Raw genomic sequence first — 13,812 nt, 5'->3', positions numbered from 1 at the left:
CAAACTCTATTAAAAAACAAATTTCTATTTTTTTATTTTAGGTGCACCAGTATACCTCTCGTTCCCGCATTTTTATAAAGCGGATCTTAAATTGTTAGACACCGTGGAGGGATTGAAGCCGGATGAAAAGTCGCATGGAACATATTTCAAGATTCAGCCAGTGAGTAAAAAAAAAAAAACAAAAATTTTACAAATTCCATATGCTTTCTTTTTTTCTTCTGATGTATTATTTATTAAAAATGTTATTAACATAATCAAATTTATTAAAAATGTTATTATCATGAGACTAGAAGTCTTATGTCAATCACAGTGATTATTTGTGCCGAATAATAAAGTATTATTTGCCATCAAGAACCGCTGTGATTGACATATGACGAATGATGACTTATTATTCGGACCCAAGAACAGCTATGATTGACATAGGCCATCTAGTCTCATGTTTTAATTTCATCAGTCCGATCTAACGTATCATTGCTTCATAATTAATTTCTTTGCCTACAGACTGGCATTGATGAATATTAATAAATAAACAGAAGATTAATAAACAGAATGAATAAAAAATAAATTAGTAAATATATCATAATTATAATAAACTGAGAACATAAATAGTAAAAATACTATATTTAAGGTCCGAATAATCGAAATTCTTTTCTTCTTTTAATTCTTTTAGAAGTTAGGTGTGCCGCTCGAAGCAAAGGTTCGCGCCCAGTTGAACCTGAAGGTAGAACGACAGCCCAACATCGCGGTAGTCGCGAATTTTCCCGACATAATCTTTCCGATCATGTGGCTCGAGGAAGGCGTAGAAGAACTTACACCGTCCATTAGACGATATATTTATCTGGCGACCACGTTCGCCGACATTGCAGTGCCCTGCGTGACATATGGCATGATTCTAGTCGGATTGACGATCATCATTACGGTATTTGTGAAGGTGTACAATAGCCCAGTATTGGCACACGAGGCGATCGAGCTGGGCAAGAGGACCATCAGGAGAGGTTCGTCTTTCCTGATAAATGGCCAACATCGACTCCTGGCCGGTCGAGATTCCTACATCCTGCTAAGCAACAACGATATTGACGAGAAGCTGGACACTATTGAAATATGAAGGACACTGCTCTGCGTGTGCGAATTCTTGTATGTTAGCTGATAATAAATGCATCACACCTTTTTAGGATGAGAGATAATTAATGACGCTTAGTCTGGAGACAATTTCTTGTGAAATTAACCATTCTCGGTATTAATAGAAAATTTATTGACGAATAAAAAGAGGTGAATTCTTTGATTGCAAGAAGATCGGAATCTGATGATTATCAAGTTCGAGAATGTAGATTTATAAATGAGAATCAAAAATTTTTGGAATAAGGTGATTAAAATTTGTTTATAGAAAGATTTGTTTAAAATGCATGGGAATCACTTAATTCCAAAATTTTAAGTAATTTGGATATATATATATATAATTAGTTTAATTTTAAATTAATATGTAATTTAAGATATATTATATAATGGGATATAGAGATTTGCACGAAGGATCAAAGGACTTACGCAAAGAACTTTTTATCAAGACTTTTTAATTATTAAAGAAATATGTATTAAGAACTCTTACACAATTTTTCTTTGGGCAACTTACTGAAATATTACAAACGTTTTATTTACATAATATTTAAAATTTATTTGGTTTTACAATTTCATCAAATAAAAGCAAAAACTATATTAATCTTTATAGGAATGTTTTAAAAAAATTTTTAGAGCCAAATGTAATTTAAACTGGATCCGATTGTTTAAAACATTCCGAGTATTAAAAATTTTAATAATTTCAGAAAAAGTTACACAATAATTGATACACGCTTATACGCTAAAATGTTCATCTTATACGTGATCACTAAGTTATCTCGTTTAAAAATTAAAAATTAAAGCTAGGCGTCATTAATTGGTAATAAATTATTATTAAATATATTGGACAAGCATCTGCGTAGTATGATGCGGCATGATTTAATATAAATGCGTTTAGTTTGACTGCGTACATCAAAGTTTCACTTTTGACGACCAAGAAGATTAATTAATTAATTACGAAATATGTACAGCCAAAATTGGTTTGTATTCCGTGTGTAGAAGGTCTTCTTTATTTCACGGATTTATTCAACTGAAATCCGCGAAAAGTTTTGTTGTTTAATGGAATTCAAATTCGCCAAAGAATGTATATATATATATATATATATATATATACACATATATATATCCATGATCTTTCACAAAATGTGAAAGTAACATACAACCATTATATATGTATAATACTTTATAGCTATAATGAAGTGTAATACAGTAGTATTCTCTATTATTAATTATGGAAGAAAAGACAAAAGTTTTGGGATTTAATGGGCGCTTACAAATGTACTATAATATAGGGAGTTACCTGATAATTTTTTAGTATCGCGAAAGAGATACCAAGATCATGTTAAATATGTTATTGTGTCTGTGATTCCGTCCTTATTTATATATATAATACGCAATATGCACTTGAATAGAGAGCAACGAGGGGAGAAGTTTCATTGGAAATTAATGGACAAAATTTTCACTCGTAGCGAGCGGGATAGGATTACGCGTAAGGCGACGCTTCTTCTCAACTTGTCGCACTCGTACTCGGCCATAAAATCTAGTGCAATATTAGTAATTGTATGTTATATGTTAAGTATCGCCGCCAATGTATGATGAAACAACGTCGATTAGAAGTAAGGTCAGTTGCACCGACAACTTTAGCGCTACATGTATCTGTGTAAAGCTAATTTTGGTTAAACGACCGGGATAACGCAGCCTTAGTTATAGAACAATATTGAAAGGACAAATTTAGTTAAATATAGTTAACGTTAGTCGAGGCCGGTGCGTTATAAGTTAAATGCTGTTTGAGGATTAATCAAATGAGTATCATTAATCAAATGATACGTTAAGGTGACGCAATGTGACTATGTATCACATTTTAATACCTGTAATCTATTACGAGAAAACATTGTAAGATAGGTTTGTCATTGCCCGAATGGAATTTTGTAATTGGACTTTAATAAAATATGATTATCTAGATACCACTGTACATTTTTCACATTCAGCTGTTATCTACTTCTTATACACATACCGATTTATGCATTTTTTTTGTTTATGAAATCAATTTCCGCACATGATTTATATTTACAATGTCTAATAAATTATTAATACAATTGACGTTTTCATTGAAGTTATTCGTCGCCGTAAATAAGAGATACTTGGAACTCGCTGACTTGTGTAAAAGAGGTTCAACCTGTCTTCGCTTTGCGTGTCACCTGGCATGTGGCGCAACTGCGTCTCTTGATAAGCGTTGACGCAAATGCAGAAAAAGTTAATTTTATGTAAATGCATCGATCAGTGATATAGATTTTTTTCCTTATATCGATTATTGGAAATTTCCGCAAGGCATTTGGTCCCAGCGACGAACATATCGTAAGTATTTTATAAAAATATAATAAATTTTGTAATGTTTCCTCGATGTTCCCTCGATCACAGAATTGTGCACGTTTTTGACTGGAAAGAAAATTATTGAATAATGATCTGATTACAAAATAAAAAATAATATTAATATATTCTCTGTGAAATGTGTTTTTTGTTGCTTTAGTTGTACCTTAGCTTTTGGATTCGCTGTGCTGCTCGACTTGGTTCCATTCTGCACCTCTTGCCGTTTTCCTTTAAACAGTTTTGACATCTTAGCTGGAAAATAATTCCGATGAACATGAATTCTATTTTACAGAATAAACTTTTATTTGGTTCTTAAAAAAAAAAGATGCATTGTTTTACCCGTTCGCGGCGGTGGAGATTGCACCACGTCAGCATCATCCTGCGTGTCATCCATTTCGGCTTTCTCTGGTTCTTCAGTGCGTATGTCGTCTTCGAGTTTTTCTATCGAGTCCTCGATAGCTTCCACAGTTTTTCTTGAAAATGCTGATATTGATTTTCCAGTCGTTTTGAATTTTCCAGCCACACTTGAATTATGTTCGTTGCTCGTCTTCATCTCTTCGTCATCTTTCTCCTTTTCATCTTCTTCATTCTCCTTTAAAGATTCTTTTTCGTTACTCGCATCTTCGGCATTTCCAGATTTTAGTCTCGGTGGTTTCGGAGGTGGTATGGAATTCCTTTTCTGTTCCTCTTCTTCCTCTAGCCTCGAGATTTCTGTTTCTGTACATGATTCTTCAGCATCATGTGCCGCTGTCATTTCAGTATATTTATTATTTTCTTCATTTTCATTATTTTCATTAATATCTTTATTTTCATTAACATCTTTATTTTCATTGCTCTCGATATTTTCATTATCATGACCTTCACCGTCAATCTGTTCCTTTTCTTGTAAGCTTTCTGACGGAATAACTTCTGAAGATAGACTCTCGACTTTTTCGTCATTCGCTGAAGATGCAATTTCTTCACTATTAACATTATCTATATTTTCTTTGGAATCTTCTATAGGATTCGTTTGAGTATCATTGTTATTGGATGTTTCATTATTTTCTTCAGGATGATGTGAATCATCCTTCTCATCTATCGATTTTTCCGTTTTGTCCACTCGATGTTCAGATTGCATATTTATAGGAAGCTTTAAAGGAGGCAGAGAACTTTTTCTCTGCTTCTGAAATCGACAAGAAACTCATAAACATGTCTTTTTAATTTAAATAAAATTTACAATTATTAATTTATTTGACGCAAATCTGCGTAATGTATTTGTATTTACCATGGAGTCCGGTTGCCGATGGGGCTGATAATCCATCTCGTGTCTTCGGCCAACTAATATCGTATGACATCCCCCGCAAGCAACCTACAAAATAAACAAACAATTACAGCTCGATAATACGGTAGATAAAATGATAGATGGAAATAAATTTTCAATAGACAAGTAAAATTACATTTGAAACGAAAAGCTCCTGATATTTGGCAGCAAATGTTACTACGTGAACGTTATTTTCGTTTTCTTCCAGACCCAACTTTCCGTGTCGACCATCGCCACAAGTGAAAAGTTTACCGGACTCTGTCATTAATAATGGACGCAATTACTAATGAAAGGTTTAAGACTCTATGAACGCAACTATCAATGTAAAATTTTAATTACCAGTAAGTAGAGCGCTGTGACTTTCACCGCAAGCGATCTTGACGATTTTTTCGTCTTGAACAGCTCCGCGTGGAAGAAGTTTTGGCGTCTGTACCTCATTGACATTTATGCCCATACCGAGTTGCCCACTGGCATTACTGCCGGAACAGTAAATATTGCCATTTTCTAAAAATTTATACAATTATTACAAATCTCGTAATATCCCCAATTGTATTATTACAACATTCTAGAACAGAAAAATAAAAAATACGAAACCAGAATTTTCTGGTCATTGAGAAATGTATGAATATACGCTGCAAAGCATTGAAAGTATATCGATCAAAGTTCATTGATTTCAACCTGCTAATATGAGTGTATGATGACCACCACATGCGACATGAAGTGCCGGTGACGGCAATTGCATTTGCTTCGGTGCGACCTGCGTAGAAAAGTTGATGTTGATTCCGAGTTTACCACTTTCTGACTCGCCGCAGACATAAACGAGACCGCTTTCTGGAAACAAGCCATGTCGCCAAATTATATACACGCTAATATATTTTACAACCTCTCGTGTTCGTGCGAACCGCTATAAGCGTGCCGCAGCGGAAGCGATTTTATCTCTAGTGGAAAGTGTGCTGTGACGTTCCAGAATACTTGAACACATTCTTGGAACCCGATTTTATTTTCTCTGATCTTGAGATATTTTATTTCTTTCTGAACGAGTATGTAAAGAAAAATATTTTATAGAAGAAAAATATAAATTTCCCTTTTTTCATTTGTTCTTCGATAACTCCGGTAAATATGGCGCACTTACTGAAACTTAATTTATCAAACAATAATCATTATGTTTAACAAATATAATATACCAATAAAAATATTATACTGGCTACTATAAAAAATTAAAAAAAAACAAAATGTTTTTCTTACATTTAAAAAAAAAAATTTTAAAACTTTTGCATTTTTAATAAACAATCAAACTGAACAAAAAATACAAAAGTTTAGCACTTGTATATTTAGTTTACTTTGTCCTTTACACTATCCCTGTATACTTACTCAGTTAGAAATGACCTACTGAATCGACATCAAAACGATATTAATTTTGATGTCGAATCGATGTTGGTTTGACATCGATTTCGTTATCATTTTTCACTGAGCGTATATCATAAAATAACCTTTTACACTCTTTCTTTAGAGGAAGAGAAAGAGAGAGAGAGAAAGTAATCATTTTACGCAGTTGTAATATATCGCTGAGCTACAACATTGACAAATTGACTTAAGTGACAATAGTTTATTATTAGTAGTATTAACAGTAAAGAATTACAACGCAATACTAATACAACATGAAACCATATAACAGATTGGTGTGAGCAAATTACCTTCACTCTTTCTCTGACTACTGCGACGTAAATTCCCGTGCGACATAAATATCGGAGTTTTACTTCAAGTTATTATATAATCTTTCATGACAAGTAGAAATAAGCATGAGCATCGCATTACCAGTCAAGAAAACTGAATGATAATATCCCGCGCTGATTTCCTTTACCGGTTCAGGAATGGGAACCTTCGTAGGGTTATAAACTAAACCTGAAGTCCCCGATAACCCTAACTGTCCCTCCAGATTGCTTCCCCAGACGACGACTCCACCGTCGCTCGTAAGAACCATCGAGTGATGCGATCCCGCTGCAATTTGAACTATCCGAGGTCCAGCGAGTCCACAATCATAGACCAAGATTGGAGAACTGGAGCTGTCACCTATCACTGAATTTTCCCGACCCAGTTGACCCTCTTGATTGCTGCCACAGGCAAAGACTTTCTGGCCACCTAAAAACATTCTCAATATATGATTGCTCGATTTGTCTGTTAAGTAAAAAACCACTTTTATTTTTAGCAAACTGTAGATAATAATTGATTTTCGTTCACAAAGAGTTAACGAAGATATATTGATGAAATTAGCTAAAGGAATAATTTTTACAAGCTTATCGCCTGAAGCAACTCTAATCGATTGATAAATTACCATCTCGAATTTCTACTTAGAAAGCTAGCGAAGTGGCGTGCCATTTAAGAGAGTTCTTATTCAGTTGATCCCTTCAAACGAGAACAAGTTTGAAGTTGAATGACTCGGCAAATATTCGCCGAAGTTCATGACACGCAAAGCCACATATAGAAACTGCATGCTCGCTTAATACCTTGTGTCTGATAATGCTGTATGTATGTATAAGGGATGCTTCGGATGTTATGTATTTACGATCTATTACTTTTGCAAATATAAAACTTATTATTTAATCAAAAAGCAATTTTTCATTTCTCACAACTTTAATCTTGAATAATCTGTCTTTAATCTGCTATATTGAAAAAATAAACATAAATTTAGATGTTTGCATTTATCATTGAGAGAAAGTAGATTCCGAACACTCCGTATATTACGATATATTCTTATATATGTTACTCGCTTCTTACCTGTGCATATTAAAGTATGCGCTCTCCCACAAGCCACATGCGTGACTCTTTCCGGTTTTAGAACTAAAACATTGAATTCTTATTAAAATCACGAGTAGCACTTCATTAAACAGAAAACTTTTTCGCATAAAATTAACTTTGACATTTAATGCCTATAAATTTCCGCCACATTCTACAAATAAATTTCTCTTGGAAGAAACAAACAAAAATATTCTTGGAAACTATATTTTGTGATATATGAGAAATAAATAATGGCGGCATTTAATGTTGAACATAAAATATAAAACATGATCATTTTTTTAAGATCTAAATTTTTTGCTGTTGCAAGGTGGCTACAAACTTTTTACACACGATGGCTTGCTGATATGGTTTCTGTGACCCAGACCCAGTTGTCCCCAATCGTTACTGCCGAAAACAAAGAGTCTGCCAGTTTCTGGAATTATAAAGAGGACAAGGCGATTCAAGCAAAAACTGAAGAGCATATTTAATGAGATGATAATTTCGCAGAAACTTTTACTAACATAAAGATGATATCTATATTTACGTAACATAGAATACTCGAGGAATCTAGGATCTAAAATTATCTAGAGATATAAATCCACAAGTACAGTAAACATATAGTTACATAATTTTAATTGCGGTAATAAACAGGTAACACTGCAATTAATCACGCACGCAAATAAATGCATATTTACATAAATTTCAAATTGCAAAAAAGGAACACGAAGAAATTATATGGAAAACGCCTAAATATAGTTTTTGTCAAAATAGCTTGAATGCTTGAGTGGTAATAAAGGAGATGAATAGAATAGAATTTGCATTGCAAATAAAATAACTGAAATTTTAACGTTTAACGAATTACTGTAGGATTTAAATAACGTTCTAGCATTCTTATTTTTATTTATAGCCTCTCCTTCGTTCTCGCTAATGCAATAATTTTTCTTATATGCGAGGTAATAACGCAGTACGTTTCACCAAGACGCGTTGAGCTAATAACACCAACAATGTCGGCTACGCCGACCAGTGTGTGTTCAATATCGATTTACTGGACAGCATGGATATTCCTATATAAGCTGAATATACATATAACTGTATGTACATACTCCTTGCATGCTACAGAAGCTGTAAATCACGCAAAATTATACACTGTCTCTCATCATAAGGTCTATAAATTTCAGATTATAATTATTAAATTCGCGATTCTAAACACATCTCACAGCGATGAAAACCGGATTGTATTGCGTAATGCAAATATACGAACAAAAACAAAACAACATTTTGCAATTAAATTTGAAAAAAGATGAGAAAGAAGAAAGTTCTGGAAAACGCATTCTTGTTATTTATTAGTACTGTTTTGTCTGTAAACATTCCTTATTATGAATACATGGCTTACCGTCAACGCTACACTTCGTGACATTGATTAACGATATTCAATGAAAGGTATAACCAACTGTATTGTCAGTTTCTTCTTTATAGAGTCATTTCTTTTCCAATTATCCAAGTGACATTTATCCCTAATTGAATTTGAATTATTTGAAACCAATACGACATTTCAATTATTAGGATTGAATCCAAACAGTTGAACAGGATGATGTCTTTATGATTCAAGTTGGATATAATCTAAATTTAATTTAAATCTTAATTTATTTTTTTTAATACCTTTGATGATTCAGATCACATTCGGCGCTGAATTACACTGAATTATACCGGATTAAAATTGGACTTGTTAATTACTTTTTAGATGGTTTTGATTATAAATTCTTTTACAAACGAACAGGCTTAATACTTACGACAAACTACGGCAGAGTGCTCATCTCCACATTCAATGGTGACAACCGGATCCTTACGAATGAAGAAATGTGAGGCAATGTTGTCCGCGAATCTGCTACGGCCGATCGTGAACACCGCCCCAGTCTCTACAATGTGCAAAGGTCGATACATCGTTAAATATTGAAAGCAAGATGGATCGAAATTTCCATCGTTAAAATGCGTGAATATTTCGATTGATATTTGATCTATCTTTAGATTCGTCTTTTGAAATAATGATTATGTAAACTCCTCTCTTTTTTTAAAACTTTGTACTAAAAAATTTGTGCTAAAGTTCTCTATTATTGGACTATTTTTCTTCTTAAAGCTATATCTTTTTTATTATTATTATATTATTATTATCTTTGTAAAGACTTTATTGCAACATATATATTTGCATCATGCACGATCGCAATCGTTGCACATTAGTTTTTTTGCGAAGCTATAAATGCATTACAAGTATATCTATGTTGCATGTACGGTTTGCATGTGAAACTAACTTGTGGCAATCTTTAATCTCCGACTTAAACAGACGTATTTTTAACGTTTTCAGATTTATCACGTTTATATACATGTATAGAAAACATAATCTTTAAAGTTTTCTTAAAGAATCTACGTTTTTTCATTATTTTCAGGAAAAATAAAATTGTCGAAGGTGAGATTGTTATATTTATTTATGTAAATACGATAACGAAATTAACAGAGAACAAAATTTCTTATAGAGTTAATTTCCGGAATATTTATAGATTTTTCTATATCTGAGCACTCTATTGGGTGAAGGATTGTGAATATATAGAGTACGATAGCAAAATACAGTTAAGTACAAAATTTATTCTTGCGTTTAACCTTGGTGTAAATTAAGATTTAAGATCGAAGTAAAAAGAACCGGAAAAGCGTTAAGATACTGAACGCCGTCCCGACACGAGATCAACGGTGGTATTTCAGTTTCCTTTTGCAAAGGTCAATAACGCAAAACCGGCGATAAATCCTTCGAGATTTACACTTACGTTTTGCTTATCAAAAGTTCAAACGGCGGCCTTTTGCATAATTCATTACGCATCTGTCCCTTGTGGAACATCAAAATTAATTATCTCATTGAGCATCATCTTGTTAAAGATACTGTTAATACATCACAAAATTATAATATTTAAATCTTTTCGCTATAAAAGTATTTCCTCAGACTTTCGAAAGTCTTCGTGAAACTTTAAAGTTTCAAACTTTCATATATTCAACTTTATAAATTATTAATTTGCAAATTTCAACCAAGTTTTAGCTGAATTTCTTAGTTCTTTAAATATTTACCTTTAAATTTTGTAATTTTTTCATCTATCTTATATTTATTGATTCTTAATTTGTATGTCTTTTATTATTAATTAAAAATTATAATTTTGTTATTTGATAAGAAGAATCATGAATTGTGAAAGGACAAAAATAAACGTATCCTACTACTTTATAGAAGATTGATAGTCGTCTAGAAATTCATAGGTTATTGACCCAAAGGTCGGTTAATAGCCGCCAAATTGCTCGGCAAAGCAATATATGTACGTAATCTGGTAGTCGATAGTGATATTCTACGCTGATAGCGATTCATTCATATGTAAAACATTTCAAAAAGCAAGCAGACTAGGTCGTAACGAAGGCAGCGTGGAGATCGTGGGTTTGTTTTTTTTATTTTTATTTTTTTATTGCTACGTTGCGGTGCGGAATTTTTTTCTCTCTATCGCTAAATTTCAAACATATCTTTTTCACTTTAAGTACAAAAAGTGCGCGCTAGTTCAGCTATGAAAAATCAGATTTCGCGTGTATGCATTAAGAAAAATATACTGTGTCCAAAAGAGTGTAAATAATTAAAAATAGAATTTTATTCTCTAGAAAATAAGAATGTCTGTAGATAATAATGTGCATTACGTTTATAAAGAATATTGTTAAAGGCTGAAAGACTGGGAAAGAAATGATAATTCTCGTTTTACGTTTAATTAAGTCCCGTATTGTTTGCCACGTATTGAATTTAACTTGAGATGCGCTGTTACTACATTTTCTACAATTACGAGCTTATCAGACAAGTGGTATCCTGGGCGAACAAGAGCTTTTCTGTCTCGACTCGTCAATCGAAAGTGCAATAACAGTGCGCGATAACGCTGGATGGTAAGTTAATGATACGAATGCGTGCATACGACTCGCATGAACGGCACGGACAGTGGCATTAGCCGATTAACGACCGGATTGTGCTGGTAGCGGCACGCGCTCCTAAGCAACTAGCAACTGTCCGCTATTGAGGACATTCAACGCCACGCCGATTAAAGAGCCGGCTAAATAAAGAGAGGCTTATTTCACTGAATAGAATTGCGTGCCGTTAACTATTCGTCTCGGAAAAAGTAAGAACTCGATTACAGGACGGCCGTGTTTGCTCTGTAAGCTGTGTTGTAAGTGTTCGTGAAACTTAGCACGACTTAAATTGCGTACATTCGAAACTTTCGCGACCCCTTCGCCGCCCGTGTGGTCGTGGCTTAATTGCAACGAACTCAATTGTTATCATTTGTTATCGAGTGACTAACAGTGAATCCCGCGACTATTATACACACTATACGCGGATCGCTCGATAGCAGCGAGACGTATCGATTTTCGTTTCTTCACGCCGACATACGACACGCTGGCGAAACACGGGGTACACGTCGGCGGGAGTTTTAATAATGCCGGGGGAGCCGTGCCCGCCGTTCGAGGGATCGATTACGCGCTCGGCGTTACCGCGATCCAGAATACTCCATAAGCTCGCAAATGCGTGACGAATTCGTGCATGGGTGCGTAAAAAAATCCCTTTTTTGTCTCTTTCTCGCTCGTGTGTGCGTGCTTTTTTTCTCTTTCTTTTCTAATTGCTTTACCGGGTATGGTCTCTATGTCTGGCAGGCCCATGCTTGCACCTTGCGCCGCGCAACTTGCAGCCGACTGACCGCCAGGTAAGCAGGCATGCTCGCCGGTGCTGGCGCTTTCAAGCCGGCCACCTGTATCCTAGCAACTGGAAATCAATTTCTAATGGCAACACGCGCGGCCGCTGCTTTTCTTTAAAGCGTAAAAGAACGGGAGCGATCGGCCACGATACTTGGACACCGCGGCCACGGCGTCGAAAATGGCCGGCTACTCGGTTCAGAGTTTTTCATTTTTTCCCGCATTTCTTCACTGTGATAAAAATAAAAGACGGCGATGAATAGCTGTATTTCATGTTGCAATTAAGTTATTAACGTATTTGTATAATTAATATTTAGCAGATTACACTGGTTCCTACGTAATACTTTATAGATATTTATCTCCTAACGTAATTATAAGTTTGCGCGGGTATGGCAAGCTTATAATTATATATTCTATGTTATTATTCCAGAAAACATTATGGCGTCTTAAAGACGACTAAAAGGCTTAAAATGTCTTAAATTAAGACATTGTTTTGTCTTTAAGACGTCTTTATGTAATTAAGACATCGTTCGAAAGTTTTAGATATTTTTCTTATAAGCTTCATATTCTACAAAAACTGATAGTTAATATTTCATAGTATAATTTCATTGCCGATAAGAATGTAGCACCGTTTTATTTCAGCAATAATTCTGTAATGTTCTATTTTAATTAAAATTCTTTTTAATTATAACATCACATCTACTTGTATTATTTACATATTGTTTACGTTGTATTTATAACATCACATCTACTCGTATTATTTATATATTGTTTACGTTGTATAAATACAACGTAAACAATATGTAAATAATACAAGTAGATGTGATGTTATAATCAAATTATTTATGCAAACAACACATGCAATAATAATTATTATAAATTAAATAATTCAATACAAATAAAGCAGAGTTGAGTGATATAAAAATGTAAAAGTAAAATAATAAAATTAAGAAATTAATCATGTTTAACTTAACTTATAACGTTAACTTTAAGTAATTTAATTTTTAACTTTAACTAATTTTTGACACATAATTTTAATTTATTAATCTTTTACTTAAAAAAATAAGTATAGAGTATATGAAAAATTTATCTAAGTGAAAGAAAAAAAATATGAAAGAAGAAATACATTCCCAAAAAACATTATTTCTTTGTTATTTCATATAAATTTAATTTAAAAATAAAATATTAAATTTGTTTGATGATTTATTATAAAATTGTTTTAAGTAATTAAATTTTCAAAAAAGTTATGATTTTCTAATTTAATATAAATAACATGCTTTTTAAAATTAATTTTTAATTTAATTTAACCGTAACTTTTAATAATTAAATTACTTTTTTGCTCGTGTAATTTTTAATGTAAACAAAACTAATTTTATGACTCAAACTTTACATTTAATTTAGTTAAAAAAAATATATTATTAAAATACATAATTAACTTACCCAACCTGGAGGAAAAATAATTGTATAAGTTGTAAAAAATATAAATTATAAAATTGTTAATATATCCAACT

General features: G+C 33.0%; 2 protein-coding genes and 1 long non-coding RNA gene across 4 annotated transcripts in view; 2 read left to right on the top strand and 1 right to left on the bottom strand.

Annotated features, from left to right (window-relative positions):
* Nucleotides 1–3,072, top strand: part of LOC105196585 (scavenger receptor class B member 1) — a 40,910-nt gene extending 37,838 nt beyond the window's left edge. The window contains exons 9-10 of one of the 2 annotated variants that reach the window (XM_039451405.1): nucleotides 42–160; nucleotides 671–3,072. In XM_039451405.1, the coding sequence (XP_039307339.1) occupies nucleotides 42–160; nucleotides 671–1,105 (554 nt within the window). In that variant the 3' untranslated portion in view covers nucleotides 1,106–3,072. The remainder of the gene's footprint in view (nucleotides 1–41; nucleotides 161–670) is intronic. The other variant, XM_026130429.2, reaches the window with a different exon arrangement.
* LOC105196720 (X-linked retinitis pigmentosa GTPase regulator-like) lies at nucleotides 3,030–12,324 on the bottom strand. Its single transcript, XM_011162831.3, is given in 13 exon segments — nucleotides 3,030–3,546; nucleotides 3,644–3,729; nucleotides 3,817–4,639; nucleotides 4,742–4,825; nucleotides 4,914–5,035; nucleotides 5,117–5,281; nucleotides 5,456–5,608; nucleotides 6,593–6,916; nucleotides 7,553–7,615; nucleotides 7,893–7,985; nucleotides 9,343–9,468; nucleotides 12,238–12,270; nucleotides 12,273–12,324. Coding segments are annotated over 13 exon segments (2,148 nt in total). The 3' UTR covers nucleotides 3,030–3,522.
* LOC120358201 lies at nucleotides 11,740–12,992 on the top strand. Its single transcript, XR_005575162.1, has 2 exons — nucleotides 11,740–12,156; nucleotides 12,263–12,992. It is a non-coding gene; the product is annotated as an uncharacterized LOC120358201 (long non-coding RNA).
* The last annotated feature ends 820 nt before the right edge of the window (nucleotides 12,993–13,812 follow it).

This window comes from Solenopsis invicta, chromosome 7 (genome assembly GCF_016802725.1).
Source record: "Solenopsis invicta isolate M01_SB chromosome 7, UNIL_Sinv_3.0, whole genome shotgun sequence".
NCBI classification, from domain to species: Eukaryota; Metazoa; Arthropoda; class Insecta; order Hymenoptera; family Formicidae; genus Solenopsis; species Solenopsis invicta.
The sequence above is the reverse complement of the archived record's forward strand: the minus strand, read 5'-3'. Positions and strand labels throughout refer to the sequence as shown.